This window comes from Pavona decussata, unplaced genomic scaffold, assembly GCF_977016875.1.
Source record: "Pavona decussata unplaced genomic scaffold, jaPavDecu1.1 SCAFFOLD_125, whole genome shotgun sequence".
NCBI classification, from domain to species: domain Eukaryota; kingdom Metazoa; phylum Cnidaria; class Anthozoa; order Scleractinia; family Agariciidae; genus Pavona; species Pavona decussata.
In genome coordinates, this window is record NW_028145539.1 from 629,745 (window position 1) to 648,830 (window position 19,086).

At 38.9% G+C, this 19,086-nt stretch overlaps 1 protein-coding gene across 4 annotated transcripts in view; it reads right to left on the reverse strand.

The window, feature by feature from the left end:
- The window catches only part of LOC146469276 (uncharacterized), a 42,231-nt gene extending 27,282 nt beyond the window's left edge, over positions 1–14,949 (reverse strand). For 2 of the 4 annotated variants that reach the window (XR_014867261.1, XR_014867260.1), the window contains exons 1-4: positions 14,355–14,949; positions 13,896–14,067; positions 8,773–8,873; positions 6,785–6,856 (exon numbers count right to left, since the gene is read on the reverse strand). Coding sequence is in view for 2 of the 4 variants with exons in the window: in XM_085123536.1 (XP_084979662.1) it covers positions 6,785–6,856; positions 8,773–8,873; positions 13,896–14,067; positions 14,355–14,834 (825 nt within the window). In the remaining 2 variants the exon portion in view is untranslated. The remainder of the gene's footprint in view (positions 1–6,784; positions 6,857–8,772; positions 8,874–13,895; positions 14,068–14,354) is intronic. The other 2 variants (XM_085123536.1, XM_085123535.1) reach the window with 1 other exon arrangement.
- Between the last annotated feature and the right edge of the window lie 4,137 nt (positions 14,950–19,086).

A 19,086-nucleotide genomic window follows, 5' to 3' on the forward strand; every position in this document is an offset into this window, starting at 1 on the left:
TACTGCGGATAAAAACGGCAGATTTATTATTGTAAACACCACCGTCAACGAAGACGAATTGTGCCTCGTTAATATTTATGCCCCAAACGACCAAAACCAGCAAATTTCTTTTTTTCAGAAGATAACCGATTCTATTCGTGGCCAGCAAACTGACAAAATTCTTATTGGTGGAGATTTTAACTGCCCACTGTCCGCTTCCGATAAATTTGGAGGTAAAGACATTCAATTCAAAAAAAGTGTAATACATTCGATCGACGAACTCCGTTGCAACTATGACCTAGTCGATCCCTGGCGAGAACAACATCCACATGATACACAGTTTACGTGGAGAAATAGCTCCGGGAAAATCAAATGTAGACTGGATTTCTGGCTCATCTCGAAGCATTTATTATGCCGCGTTTCGAAAACCGACATTTCCGCCTATCATGATTCAGATCACTCCCCTGTCACCATCTCGATCAAGCCTGAAGACAAACAAGAAGAAAGAGGCCCAGGCTACTGGAAATTTAATAATTCACTCTTAGAAAATGAAGATTTCGTCACAAAAATGAGCTTCATCATCAAACACGCCACCCAAAAACACAAGGATGTTGCTGATAAAAGGTTATTTTGGGAAATGTTGAAAATGGAGATCCGGATATTTGCAATTCGTTTTGCGAAAAAGAAAGCCAACGCTGAAAGAAGTACGGAATTGAACCTCCTCCAAAAGCTAGAGAAAATCAACTCACGTATCGACGAAACCCCAGAAAATAGCTCCCTTGTAAACAAGGCTAGAAAACTCAAGATCGAATTAGATGAAATTGCCGTGCAAAAAACTAAAGGGTCTATTATCCGGAGTAGGGCTAGATGGTATGAATTAGGAGAAAAATGCAACAAATACTTTTTTAACTTAGAAAAAAGAAGTTATGTAAAGAAACATATAACAAAGCTGAAGACACCTGACGGTAGTACTGTAGAGGATCCAAAAACTATATTAACCGCCATGAAAAATTTTTACAATCAGCTTTACACCTCTCAAAACCAGCTTTCAGCTGAACGCTTTTCTACCTTTTTCGATTGTGAATCCTTACCAAAACTCGACAGTACAAAGCAAGACCTTTGCGAAGGTCTGATAACCGCAGAGGAATGCCTTGCCGCGTTGAAAACGTTTCAACCTAACAAGACTCCTGGCACAGATGGGTTAACAGCAGAATTTTACCTTCGTTTCTGGCCCGATGTTTCTGGTCCTTTGATAGACTGCTTCAATCACAGTGCCTCACTAGGAGAACTTTCTATCTCTCAGAGTCAAGGAATCATCTCCCTGATCCCAAAAAAGAATAAAGATCCTCTTCTGTTAAAAAATTGGCGCCCTATTTCTCTTCTAAACACAGACTACAAATTAGCAACCAAATGTATTGCGAAACGTTTAGAGAAAGTACTTCCGTACTTGATAAACGGTGATCAAACTGGGTACATCAAAGGTAGATTTATTGGTGAAAATATTCGCTTAATTTCGGATATAATTGAACAATATGAAAACAAGGACGGAATGATACTTTTCCTTGACTTTGAAAAGGCCTTTGATTCTTTAGAATGGGACTTTCTCTTTAAAGTGCTTAACACTATGAATTTCGGTCCAAGTTTCCTCAACTGGATCAAAACGTTTTACACCAACATTTCTAGCTGTGTTGTAAATAATGGCTACTCGTCGGAATTTTTTTCTCTCCAAAGGGGTGTTAGACAGGGTTGTCCTCTTTCAGGTTTACTCTTTGTTCTAGCTGTGGAGCCACTGGCCCACCAAATAAGAATCGATGAATCAATCAAAGGACTTGAAAACGGAAATAAGATCACTAAACTCAGTATGTACGCTGACGACACCACCGCTTTCATTCGCAACGATTCATCCGCGGTGTCCCTACTAACTCTTCTCGATCAGTTCGGTGACCTTTCCGGCTTGAAAATCAATAAGTCTAAAACCGAGGGTCTTTGGCTTGGTCCTTTGAAAAGCCGATTAGGCAAAGAAGAACCTTTTGGCATTTCATGGCCGAAGCAATACGTCATTGCGCTTGGAATCGCTTTTCCTTATCATGTTCAGGTTGGGAATAAAATCAATTTCGACGAGAGGCTTGCCAAACTCAAAAAAGTTCTAAATACTTGGTCAAGTAGACATTTAACGATCTTAGGCAGAATTGCCATCGTCAAAAACTTAGCTCTCGCCAAACTTGTTTATAGTTGTTCCGTATTAAATGTTCCCAAAGAATTTGTAAAAGAAGTCAACAGCAATATCTTCTCTTTTATTTGGAAATTTAAGCCAGATAAAGTCAAAAGAAAAACTCTGACCGGCCCAATAAGCCACGGCGGTCTTAATATGCTCAATTTTGCTGACGTTGTTAAATCGCTCAAGACTTCGTGGGTTAATCGTTACTGTCTAGCAAATGACCGCCATTGGTGTGCCCTCCTTGATTCGCTTTTAGGTAAGGTCGGTGGAACTCTCTTATTTCAATGTAACTACGATCTTAAATTACTCGACCTCAAAAATCTCTCTGTTTTTTATAAAGACGTTTTAGCTGTATGGCAAGAGCTCAATTCCAAAGATCCACGTAACGCAAATGAATACAAACAAGAAATCATTTGGAACAATCGGTTCATAAAGATAAACGGAAAATCGTTTTATTATAGATCATGGGCTAATAAAGGCATTTTGAAAATAAGCGACCTCCTAAACATCCATGGCCAGTTCCTTTCGTTCGAAAACTTCAAATGCAAATATAGCGTTCGCTCTACTTTTCTCGATTATGCTGGTGTTCTTGCGGCAATCCCTAAAATTTGGAAAAGCGAAATCGTAGGTAATCTCACTAACGGCGATAACGAACCAGTTCCATCCCTTGACATCTCCTCTACAAAAAAAGCCCGTGTGATGCTTGCAGAAAGATCCTTTTCTCCCCCCATCGTTGAAATCAATCTTAGAAAACAAGGGTTGAATGTAAAGGCAGTATACGAGCTTCCTTTTAAAGTCACAGTCGAAAACAAACTGAGGAGCTTCCAATTCAAACTAATTCATAACATCATACCCACTAATCACTCTCTTTACAAAATGAATATAAAGGCTTCTCCAGAATGTGAACGCTGCCTCTTTCCGAACGAAACGCTTATTCACATGCTTTGCGAATGCCCCGACGTTAAAATCTTTTGGAAAGACATAATGATGTGGTGGAATGCTAAGCGCTCTGACAACATTAGTCCTAGGAATACTGAAATCCTGTACGGTTACAAACCTGAAACAACCACCTTCTACGCGTTAAACCATTATCTTCTTATTGCTAAATATCATGTTTTTCTTGCAAGAAACCAGTCTGAGACTCCAAATTTAAAGGTCTTTCTTGCCTTACTAGACAGCAAGATCAAATGTGAAAGACAAATAGCCATTAGAAATTCCAATTACGAAAAATATAGAGCTAAGTGGACCACTCTCAGCAACTACGATGCGTGAAGCACTTTAAGTATGAAAGTTGAGTAAGGGGAATCTTTTATTATCTCTTGTATGTGTGGGTGGGGTGCGTGTGTGTGTATGTGTGTGTGTGTTGTGTTAGCATCGTATGCAGGATGACGTAGCACGTGTATTTATTTCATAATTAGTTAAAAAGAATACAAGCAATGTAAGTACAATTTCTGTAAGTAGGTCAAGCAATGTAATGTAATGTAGTAATAGTAGTGTAACTCAAATAGTCATGTAACGTAGTATTGTTTGTACGTGTCGTTGCTATGAATAAAAAAAAAAAAAAAAAAAAAAAAAAAAAAATAATGAAGTCATAACCTTACATGCATCGACTTCACTTCCAAGCTGCAAAGAAACTCTTCAGAAATTTTGGACTCTAGAGGAACCACCTAAAGCCAGGTTCCCTCTAGCACCACTTGAGAGTCTCTACTCCTCAGGAATCAAGAAAGAAACCTTGCAATTCAAGGAAAGAAAAGAAGTCACTCTCCAAGCCGTTACCACTGAAATCAAGCCTGTAATTGACATTCAAAGGTACTCAAGCTACACGCATCTCGTGAGAGTCACTGCCTGGGTGTTCTGAGTCGTCAATCGTTCTCATCTATTCAGCTCCGCACCACTGTCAGTGAGCGAATTGGCCAAAGCGAAGAACTACTTGTCGAAACAAGCCCAAATCCAGATGTTTCCAGACACAGTGGAAACACTCAAGAAGGGGAAACCGCTACTCTTGTCTGATCCCCTACGCCCATTAAATCCATTTCTTGATGCAGATGGACTGTTGAGAGTTGGTGGCCGTCTTTCACAGTCACAGAAGGACTACCAATCTCGGCATCCCATCATCCTCCATGGAAAGCACCATCTTGCATCAATGATTATCCAGAGTGAACACGAACGTTTGTGCCATGCTGGTCCCAAACTCACTCTAGGATCTCTTCAAGATCTCTATCACATCGTCGGTGCACGCAGAGTCGTTCGCAAGTGCACACGTCAGTGCATCACGTGCCAACGAGCATCGCCGAAGATCACTACTCAACTTATGGGCCAAGTACCATCCCCACGTGTTGTACCAAGCTTTGCCAATGAAAACATGTCAGTTGACTATGCAGGACCCCTCACTCTCAAGATTGGAGCTATACGTAGACCCCCTTACTGCAAAGCGTATGCAGCCATCTTCGTCTGCTGAGCAACAGAGTCCTGCCACATTGAGCTGGTCTCAGACCTCACTGCTGAAGCTTTCCTTGCTGCCCTTCGCCGTTTCGTTTCTCGGCGAGGAAAACCGACTCAGATATGGAGTGACAATGCATCCTGCTTTCACCGTGCCAACAAGGATTTAAAGGAAATGTCACGCCTTATTGAAAAACAAGCCACACAAGAATCTATCATGAATTTCTGCAGCAGTCAAGGTATCCAGTGGAAATTCAGCCCACCCACAGGTCCTCATCATGAATCCGTTTGGGAAAACGGAGTGAAGGCCTGCAAGCGTCATTTAAAGCGAATCGTTGGGGAAAGCAAGCTAACCTTTGAGGAGATGACAACTGTGTTGTGCCAAATTGAAGCTTGCCTCAACTCAAGGCCCCTGTTCACCGCACTTGACTCAAATGATGATGACGCAGTCGCACCACTCACCCCTGGCCACTTCCTGATTGGCCGGCCACTCGAAGCACTACCTGACAAAGTCTCAGACACTCCCATACCTTTATTAAGGCGATGGCGGCTGTGTCAAGCACTAACACAGTACTTTTGGAAACGCTGGTCAACCGAGTACCTCAACTCTCTTCAGCGCTTCAACAAATGGAGGTTGCCCCGCAGAAACCTTAGTGTTGGCGACATAGTTCTTGTCAAGGATAACCGCACTCCCCCGTGTCAGTGGCCGCTTGGTCTAATCACGGCAACCCATCCCGGACCAGACAAGCTGGTTCCAGTCGTCTCGGTCAAAACCAAGACTGGAACATTCACTCGGCCAATTGTGAAATTGTGCCTGCTGCTAGCAAAGGAGACCCAGTAATTCCAGGACATTATGAACATTTAAATCCAGGACATTGTGAACATTCAAATCAAGAGAACTACTGCCGAGGAACATTTCTTATTGGCTCAAAGAACATTTTCAGAACATTTTCAAGTTTAAGTTGACATTATCAAGGCCGGCGGATTTAAATGGACACGCTACGTCACGATGTATTTTTGTTTCTATTGTTTTCTCTGCTCATGCACAGTAGTGTAACTTTTCTTCCCTCCCCCCGTGTCTTCACAAAGAAACACAACTCGTTTATTGTAAGCAACATTTTTAGTCTCTTAGACGTTCTACTCCAACACAAATAAAGAAGTTAAAGCCTACACAAACAACAAGATAGTAAAGAACGAGCCGTTGCAACGAAGAGTTTGAAACGCCTGACACATTTCTACTCGTACCAGACCCAGCGCGCCACCGTTGTGTAATTTCACGTCAACCAGCGCGGTTGTCTGGTCCGCCATTGCATTCTTAGCATGGATTCCACTGCGTCAGACAGAAGAATTTTTTACTCGTGCAAGCAAGGATGCAGAGCTATTAGCTGAAGAAGATAATTCCAAAGAATTTTGGTCCAAACATTCCCTCTTCGTCAAAAATACTCAAGAGGAACTTGTAGCCGTTACGAAAGCAACAGAAGGAGGAAGTTCTTGGACGGGTTCCTGCAACATATGCTGAACATATACAGTGGTAACCTCTCTGAAGTCCCATCGTCCGTAGTGCAGTTGAACAAGCAGCCAGTGTGTTTTCTGCGTACAGTTTTAAGATTCCATGGGTGTTGTCCATTGGGCACAAAGGATGAACTTGTTCGCTTTTTCGCCTTTGTTGCTCCTTTCTTTTTTTAGTTCCACGCGATAGAGTTTTTAATATTAGCCGAAGCTTTAGAAATTAAAAAAGAACATCTTCTAGACGTGATTGTGCGTATTTTCTATTAAAAATAAATTAAATTTAAGCCTATTAATTTTTTTCTGGAAATCCAGGCAGGAGGGGGGGTCTTTTGTTTTGGAAATCCAGACAGAAGGGGTGGGTCTTGTGCTTCAGGAAATCCAGGTGAGAGGTGGGGTTAAAAAACGACTCCATCCGTCGGGGGGGGGGGGGGGGGTGGATTTTTTCTGGAATAACCCAAACAAAAAATCCTCTTAAAGTTTTGCCTATAGTTTTCTTATTTATGCACTCTATATTTTCAGCTTATATATTTGCAAATGTTTTCAAAATGTACTGCAACTTTCATTTCAAATTGTTGACTGAAGGACGAAAACTTTAAATAAACGAAAGCTTTTAATAAAAGCACTGAGATGAGTCTGTACCTTGCACTGAAAGTCAAACATTTCTTCATATGTTCTGTGTATCAGTTCCGTGGTAGCATCATTCCACAACACCTTTAAAAAAGCAAAGAAACTCTTTACTTCTTATATACATGTAATAAGATAATGAATTGAAGACTTCATCAGATGGATATATTACAGGCCTTTCTCTTCTTCCCCAACAAAAAGTCTTGGTGTGGTCACATGGGACTTAAAATCTCTGTGCCTATACTGCTACAGTACAATCCAAAATTAAATGACATATTGTTACAGTTTTACATATTAAAGTTGTATAGTCAGCTTCAAACCTGAAAGTGCTTAGTGCTACAAATACAATCTTCTATCATGATTTAAGGAACTTATTAATAAAATATTCACATTATGCCATCAATTTACCATTAATTTCTTAATGTTCTGTCTGGCAAGTTGCAGGGCTGTCAACCTCACACGTCTTCAAATAGGGGAATTCAACAGTACCAGAACCAATGCTAAACATTTCAGAATTTCCTGTCAGAAAGTCGAGTATATGACAAATAGCAAATTTTGTCAATTATCTGGGAGATTACAGACATAAATCTGGAGACCAGAAGATACGGCTCAAAATCTGGAGAACGGAAGATAAGGTGCAAAATCTGGAGACTCCCGGATTGTCCAGGAGAGTTGACAGCCCTGAAGTTGAAATATCTTGGGCCCTCTTTCATGGAAAAAGGTCCTCTAAAATCTTTCAAGGCAGTCCAAAGGGCCCTCACTAGCCAATTACTGGAAAAACCCTGTAAAACTGATAGACTTTTACTCTTTTTATGGATGAAATATAATTAAGGAAACTGACAAGGCTGGCATTGATGAAAAAGGTAAAACCACAAAGTACTAACTAAAATTTAGTTGTTTTTCATCAACACAATGATAAACAGAACCACAAAGTTACATTGTACACTGAAGCTCAACCACTTATATGTGAACTAGATAATTAATGAGAACCATATTTGGTTTAATATCAACTGAGTTGAAGACTAATTTGGCCAACGTAAAGAGATTCAAGCTAGCTGACATCTCAAAAAAAGTGTTAGCCCTTCATAAGTAGAGCAAATCAGTTCGCTTTGATGAAGGATTAATGCTTCAAAGATCAGCTCTGGAATCTCTTTATGCTGGCCAAATTAACAGTTTATAGATTAGGCAATTGTAAGCCTATGTATAAGTTGATGAATCAAACTTTGCATCCCTGAAAAATAAATGATTATTCTGAGAATTGTCTTTATTTGCATTGTGTTCTTGCATTATTCCATGCAATTGAAATTCTGTAATGTGGCACTGATAATTTTGCACATAACGTCTCAGTTACTACATTTGACATGTCAACCCAGCTACTTGTCTGTCAAATGTTTCATTTGTCAGCAACTTAGGCATTAAATTTCAAACTATTCTCACTGCATACATAATTAGCCCGTAGCACGTGAAGATTTAAATCAGTTAAATTCCGTCCTGCCGGGCCAGCGTGCTGCCGCGCATGACGCCTTGCGGCCCTCGCTTCAAATAGCTCGGTTTTAGCTACGGAGTTCTGTGAAAGTGGCGTTTAAGTTTCGCCCCTCCCACCTCCCCTGGTGGCGGTTGGCTTCACCTTTGCGCTATGTTCGGCACGCCTATTGCCCTAACAGTCGCGGCATCTTTCCATAACTTAGTTCTCCGTGACGGGGTAATAGGTGTGCAGTGAGGATATTTTACTGTGGAAACATTTATTGCAGCACTTGGGCATGTAAACAAGCTGTAATAGGGCTGTCTCATGGAGTCCTCAGTACTTGTTGGGTAGAAAACTGATATGTATGGGCTGTTACAAGGTTGCTACTTGATATAATTAAACAGCCTCCTTGCTAACTGTGCCAATTTACTAGTTGTAGGGTAGGGCTCTTACAGGGAACGTTTTTGCTAAAGGGGATTTCAATTTGCAAAGTTGGTTATTATAATCAAGTGTCTTTTTTCTGTTAAAGATTGTTTACCTGTAGAACGTACCGATGATCATCACGTTTTCTTGAATCATGCCGTGACCTCTTTTCTTTTATCCTCTCTATAGCTGTGACTTTAAGTTCTTCAATGTAAACTTAAAAGATAGTAAAAGTAAGAGCAGTGTTAAACAGTACTGATTAATATGTTACATGTAGTTACTAACATTAACTTAAGTATCATTGATCAAATGATTGAAGGCACAAGCTTCAAAATGTGTTCTCCTTTAAAAACCATTTAATCCAGCTGAACTGATTTTATTGTTATTATTATTATTATTATTATTATTATTATTATTATTATTATTATTATTATTATTATTATTATTATTATTATTATTATTATTATTATAGAGACTGCTGACTGCCCCAGGATTTCAGCAATAGAGCACTTTGATAAGCTCCTTATTAGTTGCTATATCAGTTGTTATTATTCAACACACAGCAACATATCTCACAATAATCAGGGTGCAGCGAATATTTGTCCCCAGTAGTCAAAAGATATCCTGAGATATACCTAATATCATGTGTCAGGGAGATTAAACGGCAAAACAAAGATGGGATCCAGTTTTTCTGCAATAAAAATGTGCTTTTGTTACCAATGTGTGGAATACAGTCGGACCTCTATTAAGCAGCCACCCTGGGGACTTTGAAAACTGGTCGCTTGATAGAGGTCGGCCGTTGAATAGAGGTATCGAATACAGCACTTTACTGACAAAAAAATAATTCGGGACTTTGGAAAGTGGCCACTTAATGGAGGGTGGCCGCTTAATAGGTGGCTGCTTAAAAGAGGTCCGACTGTATCACCTGATTTCAGCCCACTTGACCTACCGCCTTGTCGGCTAAATATAAGGCGATATTCGGCTACCTCTATTCTGTGTGACTTTGCAAGATAATGAACCTTTTCATAAATATGTACATTGTCTGTTATATGGTCACTAAGACAATAAATGTCTTTATTGACCATAATAATAATAATATTATTATTACATCATGCAATTGAGTGACACATGAGCAAGCTCACAGCTGTTTCTCCCCCCACAGAGGTAATTCTTAAAGCATTAATTATCTTTTTGTCTTTTATCCATACATTAGTACATTCTGGCCAGTTGGCTGGCGGCCCATTTAAGATATTTTCTTCACAGAACACAACATAGAATTAAAGATTTGATATTTAAAAAATCTGATATCATAGTGGAGCTCCATGTGCGCATGTAGCCCCATAGCTAAGAGACTTTGGTAAACCCATGAGTTCAGAGAAATTTTGATTTGGTCCGACCGACCGACCAACTGTACGAATGTATGCTCCTTCATGTAATCCAATGTGAAATGAGACACTCAGACCCTGTGCTGCAACCCGGGTTTTTTTCGGCAGGAAGTGAGATGGCCAACTTCTTTCAGAAAAACAAACAAGAATTTTGAAGAAAACTAATTGCTGTATTCGTTGAATATTTCGACAAACAACATTTGTCGAGAAAGCAGGGGACTTATAACGAAATTTGAAACCCAAGAGCAACTAAGAGGGGGGACAAACAGATGAAATGTGAGTTAAAAACAAACATGTGGTGAGTAAGCAACTCGCAAGTCGCTAAAACTACACAAAAATACTTAAGTCGTTGCCATACGGCAAATATTCCTGGATAAATTGAAGGGGTGCGCGGAACAAGGCCCTCAGTGGCTTTTAATGTAAGGTCAAATTCTCCTTTTGTTTCACAAGCGAATACAAGGCAATTTGGAAGGAGAATCTACTAATTTATCAGAAGTCACTTAGGGTTTTTTTTCCAGGCACCACTTCAATTAATCTTGAACATTCACAGAGCTATTCACAGTTATGAATATTGTTTTGAACATTTTGTGTTGGACTTAATAATTTGTATCATAAATTCATGTGCAGCGCACATTTGTAAACACGCAGAAAACGCTTAAATATTTCAGACCACAACCAAACATTATTTTGTATTCTCCTTTTGTTAACGTTTACTTGGAGACTAGAATTATTTCTGTAGGAGACATATTCACAGGGTTATGAATTGTTTTGAACATTTTGTGTTGGACTTGTGTAATTCATTTGCCATTCCTAGCACACATTTGTAAACACGCTCTAATTTTAAGTGCTCACTGAAATATTTCGAACCACAACCAAACATTTTTTCCCGTATAATTTCTCCTTTTGTTTACTCATCTCTGGACGCACTAAGATCTATCCTCTAATTCTCACTGTCATAGCTTATGTACTTATGGAGGGGGAGGCACAATCAGCCCCCATCTCCAACCCTCCAATTCAACCCCCAGGCGGTTGCATACCAGAGGTGGATGTTTACAAGATGTTCCAACTGATAGTGATTTGACTGGGGAAATTTTAGTATTTTGGAAAAGTGGTCGCCCAAGAGAGGTGGCCGTTCGCCAGGGGTTGTCGCAAGAGGAGGTTTGACTGTTGTTAGTGAAAAAGTTAAGGTCCAGCACTATAAATCCTTTATACATTTCCTGCTACATAAAAAATTAATCAATTTGTCAGGTTATTACATAAAGATGCAAATATCTTTGAAATATGCGTTATTGACCAAGTGTGAGGTCAAGATGGCTGGATATTGGCCAAGTTCTTTTTTTGCGTTTTTCATCTCGGTCCATAAAAATGCAAAAAAAAAAGAATGAGGCCAATATCCAGCCATCTTGACCGGACAAGCTTGGCCAATAAAGGATTTATTATATAGCTTTATCTTCAAGTTAAAACTACAACAACAAAACAAAACAGAACGTGAAAGTGTTCTGCTCAGAAAGAAATTCTTCATAGCCGTCCAGTATAAGATTTATTTTCAGTGCATTTTTGGATTAGCATGTTATCATGGAAAACAAGGTCTCCTAAATTATCTTAAGGCTCTAACTTTATAATGGCTTAAAGGGAGCATTCAATTATTGAGTACGAAAAATTTAGATTTTCGCAAGTGCTGGAAGATTTTAATAGAATCCGGCAAACTTGCCATTTTCAGCGGTGGTGTAAATAATTTTTCAGCCTCCAATCAATAATTCTTGAATGACACAATACATTTTGAAATTATATGCAAACATACCCCGAAAAATAGAGCGGGTAAATCAGAAAACTGGGCGAAGCTTTGATAAGATTTTGTTAATTACAACAAGCAAGACGTGGCTAAATTAAAAACGTTAGCTTCTTCTGCGAACTTGAGAAAAACACTTTTCTGAACTGCTCTAAACACTTAACGCAACTTTAACTACGCTATGATTTATAGTCATTGCAAACCTAGAGAACTAATCAATTTAGTACTCGACTTGAGACAATAAGTTTTACAAAATCAATCTATCTACACACAGAGCAACTCACCGATTCAAATTCACATTCATTGTAGCTGAAACAAAATTTTCACAACACCAGGATGATTCCATTCTCTTTCCTCTCCTTTAGGTAAATGTTGACAATTTATCAAACATTTTAGAGAGCATTTTCCCCCAGAACAACAAGAAAAACGAAGAAAAGATTACATTGTTGCTCAGGATTAAACTTTCAATGCCAAGCGGACGAGTAACGGGTAATCCTGAGCGGACAAGATAGCCAATCACAGCGCAGGATTTGGGTCATCTTGCCCGCTCGCGGAGCCAGCCATATAATAAAGAAAAATATAAAACAGCCACACTGTACAGTTGTAATCATAGTTACTCTTTATCTTCTTTCTTAATTAAAGACTACAGGTAATTGAAAGTTAACTTTTGAAGTACTGGGTGTCTATTAAGTAAAAATCAGGATGATCTACACAGGTGGAAAATTGATAAATATCACCTTCCAGTTAAACTACTGAGCTAAAAATAATGCCACATCCTAACCAGATGCCATATCTCAACAGTGGCCCTTTATGTATCATAATGCATGCCATTGATCTCTGTCTAATTCTAACCAGAGAATCTTGGATGAATATAGAACAGTGAACTGTTGTCACCTTGGAGGTCACTTCTGTAACCCACATTTTTTCTGCACAATATTTTTTCCTACATAGAATTTCTGCCTTTTCTTCAACTGCCACTTTGCCTTCCAGGTTACCTGCATGATCATATGACTTATTTATAATCACTCTATGTCTGTTCTGATTGAGAACAAATCTACAAATTATTCACAGGCAATTAAAAATAATGCAATTTGTGACGCAACCATTGCGTGACACATTCCAGACAAATGACCATAGATGCTGTTAGTTTTACTTTACATGGGTTCAATTTCAGCTTAAAAACTGAAGGGGCCTTTCTACGCAACAAGAGCTATCATATGGTCTAGACATGAAAACAGATGACCTCTATCCTTTTAAGGTGTGCAAAATACAACTTATGAATAACTGAATAAAAAAATCTATTCTCCATATCCAAGATAAATCAGAAATTTCTTGGAATTTATTGTGATAGAACTCCAATAAGATGTAAAGCCTTGATCAGCTAAAAACATGGAACTTAAACCTCTTTATTTTTGCTGCATTTTTAGATTCGACCGCTGTGACAGTTATTATTACAAAAAAAAAACAGTTTCTTGTCAAGAATAATGCTTTGTACTGATTAAGACCGTGCCAAATGAAAACAAAATCAAATTGTTTCACAAGTAAGACCAGTTCAGATTTTAAGCACGAAAAAAAATATTAATGACTAAATCTAAGTTCCTTAATCTAAGAAGATTAAGGAACAAGACGTCTTAAAAATGGAAAAGAATATTCTCGCACAGGATCCGGACAAAGTTGTTTATCAACATTTAAGGTAAGAAAATATTTTAAATCCCATATTTGCCATTCTTCGATAAGTGACCGGAATATCAAATTGTACATTATCAAAGTACCTTTGTCACATTTGGGAGAAACTTCTGCTCATAACAGGGTATATAAAAAATTATTTTTAGCAAATGCATCAAACACATAAAAAAAACAAAAAAAAATTCGCTATTGGCTCATTTGCATATTGTTTTCATTTCTCTTACAGATAAGCTTATAAGCTCACAGCGAAGTGGGGAAAACGACAGGAACAGTATGCCATTTTACAGTCAAAATAATAACGTAAGATCGAAATCAAGACGATTAAGATTTCTGTATCCAGTTAACAACATTTCTTGATTCAGCTGAGTAAATAATTACCTTCGGGAGTTTGATCTCTGACTGTCGGTAAATCCGTGCGCTCGTCACTTGAGACTCTCTGTACCGTTTCTGCAGAGTCAGGATGCTGTTCTACATAAAGATCGTCCTGTACCGTTGGAAAATCTTGGTCAAAAGAAAACGGTGACGAACCGCTACTTGACTCGGAGACGGTCTGAGGGAAAAAAATCAACAAAGGGGACTGCACTACGTACTGGGTGATGGAATAAAACTTAAACTTGATTAATATAAGCTAAAATATTTTGCAGGTGAAATTTTAGGATTTAAACAAGCTGATAGTTTCCAGACGAAGCTACATAATAGTGAGAAAATGGTTCATAAAGATATGGAGAACATACAAGGCTATGAAAGTTTTATAATTAAATTTCAAAAATAATATATTTTAAGATGTTTCTAAATGCTTAAATGTACATGTGTTTCCAAGAATGGACGTAAGCTTACCTCGCTGAGATCTGAGGTGCGGTTTTCTGAACGCTTGAGCTGCTTTAATTTGGTACGCATAATGTGCTTCTGATGAAAGGAAAATGCTGGATGGTGAGCAGACAAAGTCATCAACAATGACAGTTCACTGAAGAATTCTTCTTCGACAAGCGTTGGAAGTTGGTATTCGTGAAGAATTCCGAACAGTACAGCTGCCGCTTGCCGATTGCTCGAGTGAAGTAGAGCCAGACATATGCACAACTTCCGTCGAATGTGCACATCGTCCAGGCAAAACAAGCAGCTCAAATCTGTTGGATTATTTGCTGTACTTTCAGCTTGCCGAAATAACGGGTAATCTCTCTGGACTTGAGCTTCAATGTAGATACTGAAGAACCGTATCTCCCACGGAAGACTGCAGTCCAGTAAGTTGCACATGAGGTCGATTCGATCATCTCCAGAAAGGCCTTTAAACCATGATATCACACCTTCTTTCTGAACCATTTCATATGCTGAACCTCTTCTCTGGATGTCTATGGTACGTGACCGCTAACTGAACATTATTGAAGATTTCAACACTTTGTAAGGTCACCGGTGATTACAACAGTAGGCACGCGCGAAATGCTTACCGGGAATTTACCACACGTGAGAAAACAAGGTCCCCACTTTTACTTCCGTCAGCGGCAATCAACCCCGCTGTTAGCGGCCATCAATTAACCAACGAATCTATCAACCAATCATTTTCTAGTAAAGATAATCACTTGTAGTAACCTTCTTTATTTTTGAATTTCATATAACTTCACTCCCTTCTATGGTAAAAAAAATCTTAAATTACATGTTACTATGGACAGGATAAAAAACTTAGACCTTGCGCGGGGACACGCGCGGGTTAACGGGCTAACGAGCAGAATTCCTGTTCCAGAGCATTCATGATTGATATGTATTTTACTGGTACTTATACTTCGCATACTAATAATTAGTATATGTCAAACCAACGAGAATAAGTATTGGACATGAAGGATGGATACATGATAGCCAGCGAGGCGCAAAATTGCTAAATCTTTCTCACTTCAATTTGCAAGAAAGGAAAACGATTCTTTTTACTAGTAATTAACTGATGAAAACCTTCTTCTCTCTTACATAAGCTATATGTGCGGCGCCAAAGGGTATGGTTGTTTTAGTTTGAAAATGGGTATGGATTTTAACGATGTTGGTCTGAAAGTCTGAAAATGGGTATAAACGGGTATGGATCCTAGAGACCAAGGTCTAAAAAAAGGTACCGGAAATAACATATTTTCATCTAAAATAGGGTCAGAAATTGGACCATCAGGCCGCGCACACCCACTGAAAAAGTTCGAGGAGGACCCTGTAGCGGGTAATAAACAAGGCATTACTGCAACGGGTCAGTGAATTCTTTTACTTTGTTCTTTATGTTGTAGAGAAAAGCGGTTGTGTATCAAGTATCTTTTTGTCCGCCCACTGATATCTTTATTTATACTGTAAGAAAAAAAAAATAATACTTCCCTCTAACATCTCATGTTGCAATATTGAACACTTGTATTTCTTACGGATTTTCACTAAGTGGAATTATATCAAGGATACCCGGATTTATTATAAATACCACTTAAAAATTACCGTGTAGCATGACAATTTTGGGAATTTTGAGGATTGATTGATCTCGATCCGCAAAAATTAGTTCCAAGAACCAAAACATTAAAAACCGTACTAACGAAACCGTGTTTGGTTGTGCATGGTTAGTGGAAGGCTTTCTGTTTTGTTTTGAAAAAGGGTGAGTGTTTCTACCGTAGGTATGTGAAAGGGGTACCATTCTCTTTGGAGGGTATTTACCTTTCCTGTCAAAAATGTATTTAAAAGGGTAAGGATTTGGACCTTGGGGCGAAGCCTCCCCGTAAAAAACTTTCTTGAGTGCCCCCCTCCCCCAGTCCCTCCACCCCCGGCGTTTCTCAGGCAAAATTTGTTAAGTTCTCTGTCGAGGATTTGACAAAGCACGCAGTAAATTTGATCAATCCAAAAAAAGGGAGACGATTCAAATTTTACGGAACATTTAACCTGGTGGTCTGTACTCAGAGGAAATAGAAACTGATAATTACAACAAGCTACATAACTGTTTTTAAAAGTGTTTTTAGTTTCACGGAAGCCATCATTCTTTGTGGTGAAACGCGTGATGTTTGTTAAACTATCGACTGCGCGAACTTTTGACTTTTTTATAACTTGACATTCTTGATACTCTATATTCAACATGGACAGTGCAATTTTCTGACGATCTTTGATAACTCAGAATTTAAAAGAGTTTCTTTGTATTTTTAACATTGCGTGTAACGCCATTCCGTGAGTAAGACAGGTTAGTCCATTAATGAGATTCTAGAAAATTCCCTTTGCGTATGAAACACTGAATTCATTATTTTGCATACTCCACGCCCTTGGCGGTTCTTTCTTACCTGTCTGTCTTGCACACAAATATCGATATCACAGGTGCTATTTACGGAATTCGTTTCGGTTAACCGAGAAAGGTGATACTCTTTGCTATTTCTTTCTCTTTCTTTAAAGTTAAACGCGAAACAATTTTATTGTCTATAAATTCACGTTCTCGTGATTCTTCGAGCCAAAACCATTGGGGAAGTGATTTAATTTGATCATGGATTGTGTACAGTTAACTGGATATCGTAGGGCGTGTCATTTATTATTTGTTGTACAAACATATCTTCTAGTCCAGTAATGCGATGCATCTTAACCGCCACAATTCTAATCTTTGCAAGCTAGATAAATGTCAGCGACATGTGTGATGTCATATTTTCAAATTCAGTTAAGAAAATTGTTCTTTTTTTTTTGTCACATCGGTATTAGAGTTCTTCAGTGATTGGCGACAACATCGAAAATTCTACAATTTGTGTTTATCTGGTTCGCAGCTCTGATAAATTTCCTTGATAAATTGTCTCTGCCAGGGATCAAACGCAATATGCCAAGCATGATAAGGCCTGACAGTTCATGAGCTCAGATTATCAGGGTTGGATGCTAATCGTTTCCTTTTATCCATAAAAAATCTTTACGATTGCGGTTGCAGCCATAACACGCAAGAATTGAGAAGTCGATAGCCTCGCTCTTAGAGGAGTCGTATTACGAAACTTTTTGATGCAGGGGACCACACGACGCAAAATAAACTGTTCTGAATACGTTCTCTTGAAGTAGAAATACACGTGCCAGACGTCATTTTACGTGTAAATAAACCAAACTGATTATAGGGCTGACACTATGGCAAAGGGCAATTTATTTGACCCTCCCCGGCTATAAAATCTGAGCAACACATGGCTTCCCCTACCAAACGCTTCTCTTTGACAAATACTTCCACTGTGCTCAATTGCTAATTTAAAAGTTTTCCAGCAGAAAGAGAGAAGATCACAAAAAGGAACAAAAGACAAAACAAAAAAGGATTTTGACGGAAAGTCTCTCAAAATTTTGTTTTCTAAGCATGCTCCAACAATATCCTCCAATGTGGACTTTTGGGAGAAAGTTTAATAAAGTTAGAGTTAATAACTGTACAACGGTTTCTCTCTTCGATTATGCCCACAGTTCCTCTCCAGGCATTTCCCTAAGGAGCCTAGAGAAAGATAAACAGTGAAAGGTAAAATATAGTTCCCGAATACGAGTGATGAGTGCCATTATGTTGAAAAAGATATCTGAAATCGGAGTTCAGTCCGCGCGGCTGACTGGTGCCTACTTTGAAGATAAGGCGCATCTCCTGACGCTTTCGTTGCTTGTTTCCGTCGCAGAGCATAATTCCACGGACTTTTGCGTCTTGGATGGTGTGGCCATTTGTATTAAAATGCTCTGCGACACTCAACACTCGTAGTCGAGAACTATATTTTACCTTTCACTGTTTATAAGTACAAGTGCCACGCAGCTAACGGAAATTTTTCCGTTAAACTTTTATCATTTAGAGAAAGATAGCCTGTGAACAGGTTGCCAAATAGGGTGAAGGGTGAAGAGAAAAATCGAGCTTGGTCGGGTGCCCAGACCGCGCTCTACTCGCTCCCGAGCCCCGCTCTCCGTTCTCTTCGCCACACTTTGGGAGCCTGTTCACAGGCTAAGGAAAAAAAAGGTCTGATATTCCCTACCAATTAATTCAGGCTAAACTAAAGGACACAGAAATGCTGACTAGGTTTTTTTCCTTTGCGTATCTCTTTTAAGGTGGGGGTAAATATGAATTTGAATGGAATTTTAAGTGGATAGGGATAAAAGAAAGAAAATTATTTTTGGAACACATCTTAATTTTTAGTATAGCTCGTCGTTTCGTCGTCTACTTAAGCTTTCCGATAAGAATCGTTATGGGACGGGACATTCCGGTCACAGTGAATGTTACAACTTTCAATAAACGGGGACTTGAGATTAACATTCCAGCGGCTACGCTGTTGAACTAAAGACTAATAGACACTACGTGATAAAAACCAATAAACAAAAACAGGGTTTGTACATCACTTTAATCAATCAATGAGAATAATTGAAATGCTCCGATAACGCCTGCTTGAATTGTTTAGCGCACTCAATACTAACAATTTTATATGGCAACGCATTCCAGTCCTTTACAGGTCTACAGAAGTAACTGTTTATACAGGTCTCAATGTTAGGGAATAGATTCCCTTGAGAAACAAGGTTAAGCGTGAAATTGTTCTTCGCTCCTTTAGCGGTTTCCAATTCACCTCTCTCATGACACTGGTCACTTTCCCGGTTCCCGCACATA